This window comes from Oncorhynchus kisutch, unplaced genomic scaffold (genome assembly GCF_002021735.2).
Source record: "Oncorhynchus kisutch isolate 150728-3 unplaced genomic scaffold, Okis_V2 Okis03b-Okis08b_hom, whole genome shotgun sequence".
Taxonomy (NCBI): Eukaryota; Metazoa; Chordata; class Actinopteri; order Salmoniformes; family Salmonidae; genus Oncorhynchus; species Oncorhynchus kisutch.
This window is the reverse complement of record NW_022261980.1, coordinates 5,094,376-5,112,961: the sequence shown is the minus strand read 5'-3', so window position 1 is coordinate 5,112,961 and position 18,586 is coordinate 5,094,376. Positions and strand designations below refer to the sequence as shown.

Sequence of the window (18,586 nt, the reverse complement as noted above, 5' to 3'; positions counted from 1 at the left end):
CACTAACCCCCTGACAACCACTGCTTATTAAGGACCTCGGCTTTGGGTGGCCCTTTCATTGCCTGCTGCTAAAACCTCACGCACACACACTGACACACGTACACGCATGCACTGCAGACAGAAGTCCTCTTCTGCTGTAGCTAAAACAGCTGCTGGGACGTTTATAGGAATAATTACAGAGCGGAGAAAAACCCCGTTAAGCACATGATGAGGGATCTCTGCTGGGTCTTTATTGAAGCTGAATCAGCAAATTAATCTCCAGCTCCTTTTCTTGCTGTGCCAGAAAGTGTGTACGTCCCAAATTGCACCTTATTCCCTATGTAGTGCAATACTTTTGACCAGGGCACACAATAGGGAACAGGGTGCTACTACATATGGACCCATTTGGGATGTAGCCAGACAGTTCTGCTGGCCTACTTTGCTACAGCAGATAAAGAGGTCCAACACTCCACAGGTCTGGAATGAGGCCTGTTTTTCACTGTTAACACCATGGCTGGATCCCAAATGGAACCCCATGCCCTACATAGGGCCCATAGGTGTTCTGGTCAAAAGTAGTGCACTCTATAGAGCAAAGGGTGTTATTTGGGATGCATCCCGTGGCTTGGATGGGGCAATGTGCCGGTGTTACGGTAGAAAGACATTGCCCTGACATTTGGTTCCGCCCCTGTATTAAAATTCTAAATCAAATAACTAAATGATCCTTGGTATGACCTTCTTAAAACAATTCCATATAGCTTAGTAGAACCCCCACCCCCTCTTTCCCCCGGCTTAGACTGTAATGGGTTAATCAATGGAGCACTTTCCCACACTGTTTCGTTGGATGTTATAATTGCATTGGGGATTCTTTGTGTGGTACAATCTATTTGAAAGTGACTATAATTTACAGCAGGTGTCTTCAACTGCACTTCCTGGAGCATGGAGCATGGTTTCTGTTCTGCTTCCCAGACAATGGCCAAGGTGCAAAAAAGATTGAAGAACAGATATGACATCATCGTTTGACCACTATCCAGGCTTTAAACTACGGCGCGCGACATGGTTCAATGTGCCTATAAATCAGCACAATCTGCTTTTTCATTTTTTTCAAATGACGCTGTCTTTGGAGCTAGAATTGGGATCATGTACACTGTGCTAATGACGACACAACAAAAGAGCAACAGAGAGCATTGTATAATACCGCAAAATCCCCAAATGAGGTGTTTATGGTAAATACATGGGGGTAATTATGCACCTTTGCCATTAAGGACAAAGGTGTATAATATCTTACACTATCGTGCCGACCCCAACAGAACTGTGGTGATTCAGACAGTCTTTTCCAGCACGGTTACAGCTACTATGGTGGATACGTAACCAGGCCAGCCCAATATGGCTCTGCTCGGCAGGATGTAAAGGCTACTACTGAAGGAGAAGCTGTCGTCAACAGACACTGTGGCCCTCGAAGGCTAGGAATGGGATACCTGCTTTAGAGCATGAACCCATACGGTAGCCTATACAATTGGGTACATCCTATGGATTGGGTACATCCTATGGATTGGGTACATCCTATGGATTGGGTACATCCTATGGGTACATCCTATCGATCCCAAAGGAAATATCATTGAGGCCAGTGCTGCTCCACCCTCTTCCTGGAGATATACCATCCTGTAGGTCTCAGTCCAGCCCCAACCTGACATACCTGATTCAGCTAGTTAAAGTCTTGGTAAGCAGCTAATAAACTACGGTGTGCTAAATAACGTTTGGACTGAAACCCTGCAGGACGGTAGCGCTCCAAGGCAGCAGCCCTGATCTAGCCTATCAGAGGGCAAGGGAGGGCTATTACCATATTCACAAAACCTATCCAGACTTCTCAGATTTAAAAGCATTGTCTAGGGGGTGGGGCTAGGAGTGGATTTGTAACTGGCTGTTCCATCAGCATGGTGGAAGCTGATTGGACAGACAGTCTATACACCTTACTGGCTATCAAAAAGAATGGATGCATCTCAAACTGTCCCTTTAGACTATTGAGAAACAGCCTTCCTGACAGGATATGATCTTACCCGTAAGAGGAAGTTCCGGGGGGGCAGAGCACAGCGATGACACGCCCCCTGAGCTGTCCTGTCTGCCGCTGGACCTCGATCACCATCACGTCACCACCACTCCTGGAACACAACACAGTAGTGACTAAAGATCTGTTCTTGGCAGAGTCAAATAGGTAGTGTTTCAGTGGGGCTGACCACGTAGATTATACTCATAGATTCTAATTATACTCTGATTCAAATCACTTCTTGCTGATTCGAGTATTGGCTCAATAATGACAAAGAAGCCCAAAACGTGTCTGCTGCAGAGGGACAAGACAAAGCCATGATAAAATATATTGGCTCACCATTAACTAGAAAGTTAGATCGAGAACAAGCTATAGCTGACTAGCACAACAACTAACGGTAGCAATCATGGTCACTTTGCACATTTTTTATTTTTATGTTTGACATACTTGGTTAGTTGAATAGTATTTTGTAAATGACAAACCTTATTCAAAACTCTAAATTGTGATTTGAGGACAGACCTAAGTCTCATCTGTTGGCATATTTACACCATAAGACTTTACCCTGTTTCACCCTCTGAAGACTGGCCCAAAACAAGTCTACTCTGGGCCAGAAAAAGACCCTGACCTGGATCCAGACTGGGCCATTTGGGCCTTTTCTAAAAAGCCTTTTCCTTCACAAAAGGAACCGTTCAGATATTTCAGTGGTTGTTGATTCTGCTCTTCACGTCTTTAGTGTCAGCCCAAGCTATGGAAACACAACTTCCCATAAATAACAACTAGTGCTTACATCCAAAACAGATTGGAGTAGGACCAGACAGACCCGATGGAAATGTTGCAGTATCAGATCTCACAACGCCTGGAGGAGTGTTAATGTCTCAGGAACCAACTAAATATGGTATAGCAATCTTTTCTTGACTGCAAAAAAGTCTGTTGTAAGACAGTGTGACATGCTGGGTTTGTGTGTGTAGCATTGTGGGTACCTGGGGATCCAAAGGGTTCCATTGACAGCCAGCACAGTGAGGGCCTGCAGGTGGGGGGGAGTGGTGGTAAAGGTTGTGGTGGGGTCAGAGTTCACCACAGGGTCAGGGTCGTCTGGTTGGTCCTGAGGCCTCTCTTCCTCCTCAGTGGAAAAAGGCATACTGCTGGAACTAGCCAATGAGCTGAGCGCGCAGGAACTGGATCTGTCCAATCCCAGCGGCTCTGACAAGGGGCCGGATCGGTCAAATCCCAGCGAAGGGGTGGAGTCAGAAGAGATGGAGCAGTAGTCAGTCAGCGAATCCTGGTGCTGGATGATCTGAGTTCCCGCCTCCTCGCTGTAGATCAGCGTCACTTTGTCGTTAGGACATTCCTCCTCCTCCTCATCTAGACTCTTCCTCTTTGAGTCAAGGTCAGGACTAGTAGCCATGGTAACCCCTGCAGGTCGCTGTACAGTGAACACGTCCCGGAGAGGGTTGGCATCTCCACAGCTGCAATGACGAAATGACATTTGTATTATGTGTATGTATTGGTCACATGGTCTGTTGCATAGTGAAATTGTGTCTTGGCTGTGTATTTGTATTTATTATGGATCCCTATTATAAATTGTGTCTTGGCTGTTTATTTGTACCGCTTATCTTATAGCTGTGTCCTAATACCACCAGCGTATCCAATAGCTGTGTCCTACCTACCACCAGTGTATCTTATAGCTGTGTCCTAATACCACCAGTGTATCTTATAGCTGTGTCCTAATACCACCAGTGTATCTTATAGCAGTGTTCTACCCATTAGTCTAACACTACCTCACCCCACCCACCCACATCTCACACACCTGTACGTGGCACAGAGCTGGTAGGTGGCAGCGTGGTACAGCTGCAGGGTGTTGGTGTGGTCGTCCAGGGTCCACACTGCCTCATCCCCCCACAGACAGGGGCTGGAGGCCAGGGCCTGTATGGAGGATGGTGGGTCGTAGGGGTCCAGACGATGCACCGCCTGGAGGGTCCGGCAGTCGATCACCAGCAGGCCTGGACCATGGGTGTACCACAGCTGGGAGGAAGAGCGAGGTGGAGATAAGATTTACACTTTATGATAACCATTCATATTACCAGAGTTTAACCCAGTAATATTGTAATGAGGTTACCGGTATTTCACTACTGTATACAATTATTTACTATTTCATCATTGGACATTGTGGAATACAGGTATATTGAAATATATCAGAATATCTAGATAGATAGATAAATAGATACATTTCGATATATCGGCATATTGATATATCTATTCCAACCTGGGATCCACTGTGGACCAGGACCATGCTCCTGACTGGGTAGGGTCTCTGTCTGGGGTCAGAGTCCTCCATCCCAAACATGGTCATATTGAGGGTGTGAGAACACAGGTAGGTCTCTCCTTCCACAGGCATGTCATCCATTAGAGAGTACACTGCCACCAGACCGTCTGACATCCCCATGAAGACACACGCCTGGGTCTGCTTGGGTGGGAGGAGACCAGAATGTTAGGTTGTGGGGGTGTATATGGAATGGAGAGTGGTTGAAGGGACGTGGAGAGGGAGAGAGAGACAGAGATAGTAAAGATATCAACAACACATCCCAACCTTGATAAAGACTGAAGACTAGATGAAAAGCATGAACGGAGGTGAAAACATTCTTGTTTACTAAGTTAGAATAGAGAGTGGGGCAGTAAAAAGACTGCAGTGCTGCAGTAAATAATACAACCAGTAAATCAATCTACTGTACGCTCTTCTAATTTAAGTGTAAATATGCGTTTGATAGCGTTCGTCATTCCCAACACATATTTACATGTCATACAACCAGGTCAGAGGCTAAGTGTCACTGTAGAATGTTTTCCCCAGAGTTGTTCCTCCCACGACCTCACAGTCCCCCTAGCAACTACCAGTGGTTGTTCTACTGTTGTCCTACAGCAGGACTGTTCTACCTGTACAGCTGACTTCAGTGGAGGATGGGTTTCTGGGAAGGAGGGAAAGATCAAAGGGGGCTCCACGTCTGCAGTGTAACACCCTGAACAGCCGACGTGTCAGAAATATGTTACATAGAGCTATGGTACTTTGGGGGTGTTGCTTCTGTCAAAGTTCAAACAAATGGAACTATCCAACACTTCTGCTCCCCTTCTTCGAGGCAAGCAACTCAAAGTGCCTTGCAGGTATAATGTGAGAGAGCCTTTAGCTCCTTATCCCCAGACAGACAGCAGGCTCCACTAGGTCAGACTCAACACCTGGACTACCCCAGCCACAGGACACTTCAAAGGGCTGAGGGTCTAGGGAGAGGGGGGTGAAGGGGAGGTGGGGGGGCAAACAGGCAGTGCTCCTGTAAAAAGGCAGTGATCACTAGAAGCACTGAAAGCGTCATGTTGACACAAAACTCATTAACACTTTGAAATGACGTGGCCATTGACTTTTCCTAAATAAGTATATTTAACACACACAGCAGATGGCCCATCTAAACTACACCTAAACTATATTGAAATACATTTTACACATAATAATAGAGTTAGCCTAAACACAAGATTAAATGGACAATAGTCTGATGGGTGACAATATTAACAATCGTCAAATTGTATATGAAGAGATGGACTAGTGCAGCTTGGACTTGATACAGAGGCAGGGAAACGGAGCAACAAAAAGTGTCTTTTTAAAATCCCCCTGCAGCAGACGTAGGCAACTAGATTCAGCCACTGGCCCATTTTAGTCAGTCGGATGGTCGGGGAGGCAGAACATTATTACAATGATCTGGGCACCACAAATGACCACAACTAAGAGATTGTATTGGAAATGAATAATCATTCCATACCTACTCCTGTGGCGGGCAGGGCGCAGTGCACGCTAACCAGGTGCACGGTGTTTCCTCCGACACATTGGTGCGGCTAAGAAGCAGTGCGGCTGGGTTGTGTTTCGGAGGACGCATGGCTTTCGACCTTCGTCTCTCCCGAGCCCGTGCGGGAGTTGTAGCGATGAGACAAGATAGTAACTACTAACAATTGGATACCATGAAATTGGGGAGAAAAAGGGGTAAAAATTCAACAACAAAATAAAAATCTCTCTCACTTTTACCAAGAGTAACCGCGTCCATGCACTCCACACATGAACACGTGGCAGCATACAGCCCAGGCCACTAAGCACAGACTAGTAACATAATAAAACACATCATATGTTCTGTTCTTTTGAAGTACATTTTCTTATTTCAATGTTTCTTAAGACCTGCCAAAATGAAATTATAATGGGTGTGGTTAGTGGTTTTTCGTTTTCTTTTTACAAATAGGCTACAGTAACATATACTAATGAAAATGCTATTATGTTCTTAAAAAAATATACACATTTGTATTCTAATGTTACCTTCATAAACACAACCAAAGGAACATTTTTCGGGATGCATTTATTAATGGATTTATACTGTTTGAATGTTGACATCAAAAAGACTGCGCCATTGGCTCAGAGTGGGACCGCTCGAGGGCTGGCATTTCTACTGTTAAGAAGCCCGTAAAACCTCTTTTACCACAGTAGCTGTGTTAGTTAATGATGGTCAGAATGCAAATAAACCCCTACAAACGGTGAAAACAGTCAGGCTGGTTTGGAAGGCAGTTAGATGGTACCGTATTATTATCAACTGCTGTTCTGTTACTGTATAAACACTTTACAGTACAGAGATAAGAGAACACAGATTATCCAGTGTATCAGAGTTACATTGGGGTTTAGTAGATGACGGAACAACAATGGGTTGGGTTCCCATAATTCTTTCTCACACAGATCCGTGTAATCATTTATGGTTGTCTGGGGCTACAAAAACAATGTGTATTGTTGGGGTTACTGGTGGACCGGTTCGGGAACTACTGGTCTAGGAGATGGTTTGAGATAGGGTTGTCACGGTAGCAGTATCGCAATAAGTCTGGTAGCAAGGAAACAAAACATGATGCGGATTTCAATTCTAAAGGAAAACAATCCTAATTTTGGAAACAAAGAGCATCATGTTATCACCCAGAGTCAAATGTGTTTATTTTCTAAGCTATACACAATATTGTATGAAAGGTTCCTAAAGGACCAAATAGTAGTCTGCTACATGTGTTCGCCATGGAAATTCGAATATGGTATTATTGTGATACTGGTATCATGACAACCATACAGGGCAGTAGTGAACAGTATGTTACATGGTCTCTGGCAGGCACGGGGAACAGACAGTTGACAACAGTACGACAGGACAGTTACCTGGTCTCTGGCGGGCACGGGGAATAGACAGGTGACAACAGGAGAGTTACCTGGTCTCTAGCGGGCACGGGGAACAGACCGGTGACAACAGGAGAATTAACTGGTCTCTGGCGGGCACGGGGAACAGACAGGTGACAACAGGAGAGTTACCTGGTCTCTGGCGGGCACGGGGAACAGACCGGTGACAACAGGAGAATTAACTGGTCTCTGGCGGGCACGGGGAACAGACAGGTGACAACAGGAGAGTTACCTGGTCTCTGGCGGGCACGGGGAACAGACAGGTGACAACACGAGAGTTACCTGGTCTCTGGCGGGCATGAGGAACAGACAGGTGACAACAGGAGAATTAACTGGTCTCTGGCGGGCACGGGGAACAGACAGGTGACAACAGGAGAGTTACCTGGTCTCTGGCGGGCATGGGGAACAGACAGGTGACAACAGGAGAGTTACCTGGTCTCTGGCGGGCACGGGAAACAGACAGGTGACAACAGGAAAGTTACCTGGTCTATGGGGGCACGGGGAACAGACAGGTGACAACAGGAGAGTTACCTTGTCTCTGGCGGGCACGGGGAACAGACAGGTGACAACAGGAAAGTTACCTGGTCTCTGGCGGGCACGGGGAACAGACAGGTGACAACAGGAGAGTTACCTGGTCTATGGCAAGCACGGGGAACAGACAGGTGACAACAGGAGAGTTACCTGGTCTCTGGCGGGCACGGGGAACAGACAGGTGACTATAGCAGGACAGGAGATCTGTTTCTGGGGCTGGCTCAGTGGACACATCTCCTTTAGACTGTAGATGAACACTTCCTGCTCCTAGAACACACACACACACACACACACACACACACACACACACACACACACACACACACACACACACACACACACACACACACACACACACACACACACACACACACACACACAAGTAAATACACACACACACACACACACACACACACACAAGTAAATACACACACACAGATGTATGTACAGTTGAAGTTGGAGGTTTACATACACTTAGGTTGGTGTCATTAAAACTTTTCAACTTTTTCAACCACTCCACACATTTCTTGTTAACAAACTATAGTTTTGGCAAGTCAGTTAGGACATCTACTTTGTGCATAACACAAGTAATTTTTCCAAGAATTGTTTACAGACAGATTATTTCACTTATAATTCACTGTATCACAATTCTAGTGGGTCAGAAGTTTACATACACTAAGTTGACTGTGCCTTTAAACAGCTTGGAAAATTCCAGAAAATTATGTCATGGCTTTAGAAGCTTCTGAGAGACTAAAATTGACATAATTTGAGTCAATTGGAGGTGTACCTGTGGATGTATTTCAAGGCCTACCTTCAAACTCAGTGCCTCTTCGCTTGACATCATGGGAAAATCAAAAGAAATCAGCCAAGACCTCAGAAAACATTGTAGACCTCCACAAGTCTGGTTCATCCTTGGGAGCAAATTCCAAATGCCTGAAGGTACCACGTTCATCTGTACAAACAATAGTACGCAAGTATAAACACCATGGGACCACGCAGCCGTCATACCGCTCAGGAAGGAGACGCGTTCTGGTGCAAAAAGTACAAATCAATCCCAGAACAACAGCAAAGGACCTTGTGAAGATGCTGGAGGAAACGGGTACAAAAGTATCTATATCCACAGTAAAACAAGTTCTATATCGATATAACCTGAAAGTCCGCTCAGCAAGGAAGAAGTCACTGCTCTAAAACCGCCATAAAAAAGCCAGACTACTGTTTGCAACTGCACATGGGGACAAATATCGTACTTTTTTGAGAAATGTCCTCTGGTCTGATGAAACAAAAATAGAACTGTTTGGCCATAATGACCATCGTTATGTTTGGAGGAAAAAGGGGGAGGCTTGCAAGCCGAAGAACACCATCCTAACCGTGAAGCACAGGGGTGGCAGTATCATGTTGTGGGGGTGCTTGCTGCAGGAGGGACTGGTGCACTTCACAAAATAGATGGAATCATGAGGGAGGAAAATTGATGTAGATATATTGACGCAACATCTCAAGACATCAGTCAGGAAGTTAAAGCTTGGTCACAAATGGGTCTTCCAAATGGACAAAGACCCCAAGCATACTTCCCAAGTTGTGGCAAAATGACTTAAAGACAACAAAGTCAAGGTATTGGAGTGGCCATCACAAAGCCCTGACCTCCATCCTATAGTAAATATATGGGCAGAACTGAAAAAGCATTTGCGAGCAAGGAGGCCTACTAACCTGACTCAGTTACAACAGCTCTGTCAGGAGGAATGGACCAAAATTCACCCAAAACGTTTGACCCAAGTTAAACAATTTAAAGGCAATGCTACCAAATACTAATTGAGTGTATGTAAATGTCTGACCCACTGGGAATGTGATGAAAGAAATAAAAGCTGAAATAAATCATTCTCTCTACTATTATTCTGACATTTCACATTCTTAAAATAAAGTGGTGATCCTAACTGACCTAAGATTAAATGTCAGGAATTGTGAAAAACTGAGTTTAAATGTATTTGTCAAAATACATGTTATATTTGAGATTCTTCAAAGTAGCCACCCTTTGCCTTGATGACAGCTTTGGTTGAGAGAATGCCAAGAGTGTGTAAAGCTGTCATCAAGGCAAAGGGTGGCTACTTTGAAGATTCTAAAATCTAAAACATATTTTGATTTGTTTAACACTTTGTTGGTTACTACATGATTCCATGTGTTATTTCATAGTTTTGACGTCTTCACTATTATTCTACAATGTATAAAATAGTAAAAACTTTTGATTGGTACAGTACACGCACGATCAGACACTTACAGAAACTAAACGTATACAGATATACATCATCTACTCAAGGTGGATAATGTTATAAGCTTCCATTTCATGGGCAGAGCAATACTTTCAAAATTTTGCCAACACAGGTACTAATTCCATAAATACCTGTGTATTCTTGGCGGTTCCCAGTGACACTCCCCATACATGTTATCACTAGACTTTACACTGCCTCACCAGGTAACATGACAGGTTAGACTAGAGATGAACATACTTATGGTATGGTGAGAGCAATTGTACTGACATGGTGTCAACATGTACATTGGTTACATTATGAAATCCACCTAAGAAGGCTAATGGCTTTACGTCTTTTATGTCATGCTGAGTTCCATTGTGACAGAGGGCTATGTAAACTGTAAACTTGCAATGTAAATCCAGTGTTAAGGATAGTTTGGCCAACCCCACCCCCAGTGTTAGTGATTGTTTGGCCAACCCCACCCCCAGAGTTTATGTAAACTCACATTTAAGTCAACTGTCAGATGCAAAGAACATGTATGAATAAATATAAGTATTCTATTCTAATGTCCATAGGAAACCCAGTGTTAGTGATTGTGAGGCAAACCCCAACCCCAGTGTTAATGATTGTTTGGCCAACCCCAACCCCAGTGTTAATGATTGTTTGGCCAAATCCAACCCCAGTGTTAATGATTGTTTGGCCAAATCCAACCCCAGTGTTAATGATTGTTTGGCCAACTCCAACCCCAGTGTTAGTGATTGTTTGGCCAACTCCAACCCCAGTGTTAATGATTGTTTGGCCAACTCCAACCCCAGTGTTAATGATTGTTTGGCCAACTCCAACCCCAGTGTTAGTGATTGTTTGGCCAACTCCAACCCCAGTGTTAATGATTGTTTGGCCAACTCCAACCCCAGTGTTAGTGATTGTTTGGCCAACTCCAACCCCAGTGTTAGTGATTGTTTGGCCAACTCCAACCCCAGTGTTAATGATTGTTTGGCCAACTCCAACCCCAGTGTTAATGATTGTTTGACCAACTCCAACCCCAGTGTTAATGATTGTTTGGCCAACTCCAACCCCAGTGTTAATGATTGTTTGGCCAACTCCAACCCCAGTGTTAGTGATTGTGAGGCAAACTCCAACCCCAGTGTTAGTGATTGTGAGGCAAACTCCAACCCCAGTGTTAATGATTGTTTGGCCAACTCCAACCCTAGTGTTAGTGATAGTTTGGCCAACTCCAACCCCAGTGTTAGTGATAGTTTGGCCAACCTCTGTGGCGGTCCATAAGGTGTTATCCATCTTCATCTGACAGCTCAGCCTGGTTCCTGGACACGGCATCCTCTTCACCTCTACCTGACCCGTCTCTACGTTCACCACACTGTAGTTCCTATAAGACAACACACATTCACTACCACACTGTAGTTCCTATAGGACAACACACATTCACTACCACACTGTAGTTCCTATAGGACAACACACATTCACTACCACACTGTAGTTCCTATAGGACAACACACATTCACTACCACACTGTAGTTCCTATAGGACAACACACATTCACTACCACACTGTAGTTCCTATAAGACAACACACATTCACAACCACACTGTAGTTCCTATAGGACAACACACATTCACTACCACACTGTAGTTCCTATAGGACACACATTCACTAGCACACTGTAGTTCCTATAGGACAACACACATTCACTATCACACTGTAGCTCCTATAAGACAACACACATTCACTACCACACTGTAGTTCCTATAGGACAACACACATTCACTACCACACTGTAGTTCCTATAGGACAACACACATTCACTACCACACTGTAGTTCCTATAGGACAATACACATTCACTACCACACTGTAGTTCCTATAGGACAACACACATTCACTACCACACTGTAGTTCCTATAGGACAACACACATTCACTACCACACTGTAGTTCCTATAGGACAACACACATTCACTACCACACTGTAGTTCCTATAAGACAACACACATTCACAACCACACTGTAGTTCCTATAGGACAACACACATTCACTACCACACTGTAGTTCCTATAGGACACACATTCACTAGCACACTGTAGTTCCTATAGGACAACACACATTCACTATCACACTGTAGCTCCTATAAGACAACACACATTCACTACCACACTGTAGTTCCTATAAGACAACACACATTCACTAGCACACTGTAGTTCCTATAGGACAACACACATTCACTAGCACACTGTAGTTCCTATAGGACAACACACATTCACTACCACACTGTAGTTCCTATAGGACAACACACATTCACTACCACACTGTAGTTCCTATAGGACAACACACATTCACTACCACACTGTAGTTCCTATAGGACAACACACATTCACTAGCACACTGTAGTTCCTATAGGACAACACGCATTCACTAGCACACTGTAGTTCCTATAGGACAACACACATTCACTACCACACTGTAGTTCCTATAGGACAACACACATTCACTACCACACTGTAGTTCCTATGAGACAACACACATTCACTATCGCAGTTTCTAGAACACACACACACACACACACACACACACACACACACACACACACACACACACACACACACACACACACACACACACACACACACACACACACACACACACACACACACACACACACACACACACACACACACACACAGTAGTCCAACAAGTCATACCGAGACAATACACACCATTTAACCGTGTTACCCTGACACAGAGTTAGGACAGTATTCAATCTTTCTCCTTCTTCCCCTGGCGGAGTAGTACCTGCTGACAGTTATCATGTCATTCTCATGGTCGGTTCCCATGCTGGAAGCCCTGGCGCAATACCTCTATGAGGGGGTATTAGAATTACAAAGGATCTCTATGTTAACAGCAGGACAGCTGCAGGCAATAGCAGTCATTAGCACCACCTGTATGGAGCGATGAAAGCTGCCTTTATCGTGGTGAGATTATCTCCCAGTCCCAAAGCACACACAGTCACACACAGTCACACACAGTCACACACAGTCACACACAGACACACACAGTCACACACAGTCACACACAGACACACACAGTCACACACAGTCACACACAGTCACACACAGACACACACAGACACACACAGTCACACACAGTCACACACAGACACACACAGTCACACACAGACACACACAGACACACACAGTCACACACAGACACACACAGTCACACACAGTCACACAGTCACACACAGACACACACAGTCACATGTGTGTGAGTGTGTTACTCTCAGAGAGGTATGTGCACAGTATGTATGTATGTATGTGTGTGTGTTACTCTCAGAGAGGTATGTGCACAGTATGTATGTGTGTGAGTGTGTTACTCTCAGAGAGGTATGTGCACAGTATGTGTGTGTGTGTGTTACTCTCAGAGAGGTATGTGCACAGTATGTATGTGTGTGTGTTACTCTCAGAGAGGTATGTGCACAGTATGTATGTGTGTGAGTGTGTTCTGCCTCCTCTGCTCTTTATGAGACAGGAGTGTGTGTGTGTTACTCTCAGAGAGGTATGTGCACAGTATGTGTGTGTGTGTGTTACTCTCAGAGAGGTATGTGCAGAGCATGTATGTGTGTGAGTGTGTTCTGCCTCCTCTGCTCTTTATGAGACAGGAGTGTGTGTGTGTTACTCTCAGAGAGGTATGTGCACAGTATGTATGTGTGTGTGTTACTCTCAGAGAGGTATGTGCAGAGCATGTATGTGTGTGAGTGTGTTCTGCCTCCTCTGCTCTTTATGAGACAGGAGTGTGTGTGTGTTACTCTCAGAGAGGTATGTGCAGAGTATGTATGTGTGTGAGTGTGTTCTGCCTCCTCTGCTCTTTATGAGACAGGAGTGTGTGTGTGTTACTCTCAGAGAGGTATGTGCACAGTATGTATGTGTGTGAGTGTGTTCTGCCTCCTCTGCTCTTTATGAGACAGGAGTGTGAGTGTGTTACTCTCAGAGAGGTATGTGCACAGTATGTATGTGTGTGAGTGTGTTACTCTCAGAGAGGTATGTGCACAGTATGTGTGTGTGTGTGAGTGTGTTACTCTCAGAGAGGTATGTGCACAGTATGTATGTGTGTGAGTGTGTTACTCTCAGAGAGGTATGTGCAGAGTATGTGTGTGTGTGAGTGTGTTACTCTCAGAGAGGTATGTGCAGAGTGTGTGTGTGAGTGTGTTACTCTCAGAGAGGTATGTGCAGAGTGTGTGTGTGAGTGTGTTACTCTCAGAGAGGTATGTGCAGAGTGTGTGTGTGAGTGTGTTACTCTCAGAGAGGTATGTGCAGAGTGTGTGTGTGAGTGTGTTACTCTCAGAGAGGTATGTGCAGAGTGTGTGTGTGAGTGTGTTACTCTCAGAGAGGTATGTGCAGAGTGTGTGTGTGAGTGTGTTACTCTCAGAGAGGTATGTGCAGAGTGTGTGTGTGAGTGTGTTACTCTCAGAGAGGTATGTGCAGAGTGTGTGTGTGAGTGTGTTACTCTCAGAGAGGTATGTGCAGAGTGTGTGTGTGAGTGTGTTACTCTCAGAGAGGTATGTGCACAGTATGTATGTGGGTGAGTGTGTTACTCTCAGAGAGGTATGTGCAGAGTATGTATGTGTGTGAGTGAGTTACTCTCAGAGAGGTATGTGCAGAGTATGTATGTGTGTGAGTGTGTTACTCTCAGAGAGGTATGTGCACAGTATGTATGTGTGTGTGAGTGTGTTACTCTCAGAGAGGTATGTGCACAGTATGTATGTGTGTGTGAGTGTGTTACTCTCAGAGAGGTATGTGCACAGTATGTATGTGTGTGTGAGTGTGTTACTCTCAGAGAGGTATGTGCACAGTATGTATGTGTGTGAGTTACTCTCAGAGAGGTATGTGCACAGTATGTGTGTGTGTGTGAGTGTGTTACTCTCAGAGAGGTATGTGCACAGTATGTATGTGTGTGTGAGTGTGTTACTCTCAGAGAGGTATGTGCACAGTATGTATGTGAGTGTGTGTGTTACTCTCAGAGAGGTATGTGCACAGTATGTATGTGTGTGAGTGTGTTACTCTCAGAGAGGTATGTGCAGAGTATGTATGTGTGTGAGTGTGTTACTCTCAGAGAGGTATGTGCAGAGTATGTATGTGTGTGTGTGTGTTACTCTCAGAGAGGTATGTGCACAGTATGTATGTGTATGAGTGTGTTCTGCCTCCTCTGCTCTTTATGAGACAGTCCAAGCATAAGCAGCTGAAATACACCCTCAGATCCTCAGGAAGTCTCTACACTGAGACTGTTTGGGCCAGGAAAACCTCTGAAATCAACACAAAGAGAAACCAACCTGTCATCCTTGTCCCCGTCCCAGAACACAGCGCTGTGTCCCTGCAAGTGAGACAGGAAGAGCTGGGAGTGTGTGTCACAGGCCAGCAGGTACTTCAGACATGGGAAACTGGGCTCCTGCATCTGCCTCACACACTGCATGGCCAGGGGCCTCTGGATCAAGAGAGAGACACACAGTCACTATGTCATACTGTAAGCCAGGGTTCCCCAATTGGTGGCCAGTGGACTGGTGATTTTATCTTAGCAAAAAGAATGTTGGACATAAAAGACTGTAAAAACACCAAATCAGCCCCAAGCCCCATTTTGAAAATGTAAATCAGTATTCCCATGCATAATAGAGAGAGATTTATTTGACCTTTATTTAACTAGGCAAGTCAGTTAAGAACAAATTCTTATTTTCAATGACGGCCGAGGAACGGTGGGTAAACTGCCTGTTCAGGGGAAGAACGACAGATTTGTACCTTGCCACCTTTTGGTTACTAGTCCAACGCTCTAACCACTAGGCTACCCTGCCGCCCCAAAGATATACGATACTGTATATAAAAATGTATGTGGACACCCCTTCAAATGAGTGGATTCGGCTATTTCAGCCACACCCATTACTGACAGATGTACAAAATCCAGTACACAGCCATGCAATCTCCATAGGGAAACATTGGCAGTAGAATGGCCTTACTGAAGAGCTCAGTGACTTTCAATGTGGCACCGTCAAAGGATACCACTTTTCCAACAAATCAATTTCTGCCTTGCTAGAGCAGCCCCGGGCAACAGTAAGTGCTGTTATTGTGAAATGGAAACTTCTAGGAGCAACAACGGCTCAGCTGTGAAGTGGTAGGCCACACAACCTCACAGAACAGGACCGCCGAGTGCTAAAGCGTGTAGCGTGTAAAAATAGTCTGTCCGCGGTTGCAACACTCCCTACAGAGTTCCAAACTGCCTATGGAAGCAGCGTCAGCGCAAGAGCTGTTCTTTAGGAGGTTCATGAAATGGGTTTCCATAGTCGAGCAGCCGCACACAAGTCTAAGATCAGCATGCCACGCGTCGGCTGGAGTGGTGTAAAGCTCGCCTCCATTGGACTCTGGAGCAGTGGAAATGCATTCTTCGGAGTGATGAATCACGAGTCACCATCTGACAATCTGACGGACGAATATGGGTTTGGCGGATGCCAGGAGAACGCTACCTGCCCGAATGCATAGTGCCAACTGTAAAGTTTGGTGGAGGAGAAATAATGACTGGGGCTGTTTTTCATGGTTCGGGCCCCTTAGTTCCAGTGAAAGGAAATCTTGACGCTACAGCATACAATGACATTCTAGATGATTCTGTGTTTCCAACTTTGTGGCAACAGCATGAAAATGCCCCTTTGCACAAAGTGGTTTTCGAGATCGGTGTGGAAGAACTTGACTGGCCTGCACAGAGCCCTGACCACAACCCCATTGAACACCTTTGGATGAATTGGAACGCCGACTTCAAGCCAGGCCTAATCACCCAACATCAGTGCCCGACCTCACTAATGCTCTTATAGCTGAATAGAAGCAATGTTCCAACATCTAGTGGAAAGCCTTCCCAGAAGAGTTGAGGCTGTTATAGCAGCAAGGGGGGTACCAACTCCATATTAATGCCCATGATTCTGGAATGAGATGTTCTACGAGCAGGTGTCCACATACTTTTGGTCATGTAGTGTATAAGGGATCGTACACAAATGTAAGTAAGGTTTGATATTATTACGTTTTAGTCAAATATTATATCTGTTTGGGCTTCTTGTGATAAATTTGAAGTCTACAAATTATTTGTAATTATGTTTACGGCCCCCTGACTATGCATTTAAGAAAAAAAATCATGGTTGAATCTAGTTGATGATCCTTGCTGTAAGCCACACAGCATTATAATATCAGTTGTTAATACACATCTAGATGTATGAAAGATAGCATGATATCATTATAGTGGTGCGGATGAGTCATCACACTTTCCTCTTTAAAAAGAGCATATTCAAGCCAGCACAGCTTGACTTACTAGTGTGAATATTGGCGTCCCAGCCCACAGCCCCTCACCTTCTCAAACTTAGTGTCCCAGCCCACAGCCCCTCACCTTCTCAGGCTTAGTGTCCCAGCCCACAGCCCCTCACCTTCTCAGGCTTAGTGTCCCAGCCCACAGCCCCTCACCTTCTCAGGCTTAGTGTCCCAGCCCACAGCCCCTCACCTTCTCAAGCTTAGTGTCCCAGCCCACAGACCCTCACCTTCTCTGGCTTAGTGTCCCAGCCCACAGCCCCTCACCTTCTCTGGCTTAGTGTCCCAGCCCACAGACCTTCACCTTCTCAGGCTTAGTGTCCCAGCCCACAGCCCTTCACCTTCTCAGGCTTAGTGTCCCAGCCCACAGCCCCTCACCTTCTCAGGCTTAGTGTCCCAGCCCACAGCCCCTCACCTTCTCAGGCTTAGTGTCCCAGCCCACAGACCCTCACCTTCTCAGGCTTAGTGTCCCAGCCCACAGACCCTCACCTTCTCAGGCTTAGTGTCCCAGCCCACAGCCCCTCACCTTCTCAGGCTTAGTGTCCCAGCCCACAGCCCCTCACCTTCTCAGGCTTAGTGTCCCAGCCCACAGCCCCTTACCTTCTCAGGCTTAGTGTCCCAGCCCACAGCCCCTCACCTTCTCAAGCTTAGTGTCCCAGCCCACAGACCCTCACCTTCTCAGGCTTAGTGTCCCAGCCCACAGCCCCTCACCTTCTCAGGCTTAGTGTCCCAGCCCACAGCCCCTCACCTTCTCAAGCTTAGTGTCCCAGCCCACAGACCCTCACCTTCTCTGGCTTAGTGTCCCAGCCCACAGCCCCTCACCTTCTCTGGCTTAGTGTCCCAGCCCACAGACCTTCACCTTCTCAGGCTTAGTGTCCCAGCCCACAGCCCTTCACCTTCTCAGGCTTAGTGTCCCAGCCCACAGCCCCTCACCTTCTCAGGCTTAGTGTCCCAGCCCACAGCCCCTCACCTTCTCAGGCTTAGTGTCCCAGCCCACAGACCCTCACCTTCTCAGGCTTAGTGTCCCAGCCCACAGACCCTCACCTTCTCAGGCTTAGTGTCCCAGCCCACAGCCCCTCACCTTCTCAGGCTTAGTGTCCCAGCCCACAGCCCCTCACCTTCTCAGGCTTAGTGTCCCAGCCCACAGCCCCTTACCTTCTCAGGCTTAGTGTCCCAGCCCACAGCCCCTCACCTTCTCAAGCTTAGTGTCCCAGCCCACAGACCCTCACC

General features: G+C 45.9%; 1 protein-coding gene across 4 annotated transcripts in view; it reads right to left on the bottom strand.

The window, feature by feature from the left end:
• Positions 1 to 18,586, bottom strand: part of lrrk1 (leucine-rich repeat kinase 1) — a 123,834-nt gene that overhangs the window by 3,120 nt on the left and 102,128 nt on the right. For 3 of the 4 annotated variants that reach the window (XM_031812290.1, XM_031812292.1, XM_031812294.1), the window contains 7 exons: positions 15,355 to 15,506; positions 11,285 to 11,402; positions 7,929 to 8,045; positions 4,284 to 4,484; positions 3,828 to 4,042; positions 3,001 to 3,486; positions 2,034 to 2,135 (listed from right to left, as the gene is read on the bottom strand). In XM_031812290.1, the coding sequence (XP_031668150.1) occupies positions 2,034 to 2,135; positions 3,001 to 3,486; positions 3,828 to 4,042; positions 4,284 to 4,484; positions 7,929 to 8,045; positions 11,285 to 11,402; positions 15,355 to 15,506 (1,391 nt within the window). The remainder of the gene's footprint in view (positions 1 to 2,033; positions 2,136 to 3,000; positions 3,487 to 3,827; positions 4,043 to 4,283; positions 4,485 to 7,928; positions 8,046 to 11,284; positions 11,403 to 15,354; positions 15,507 to 18,586) is intronic. The other variant, XM_031812293.1, reaches the window with a different exon arrangement.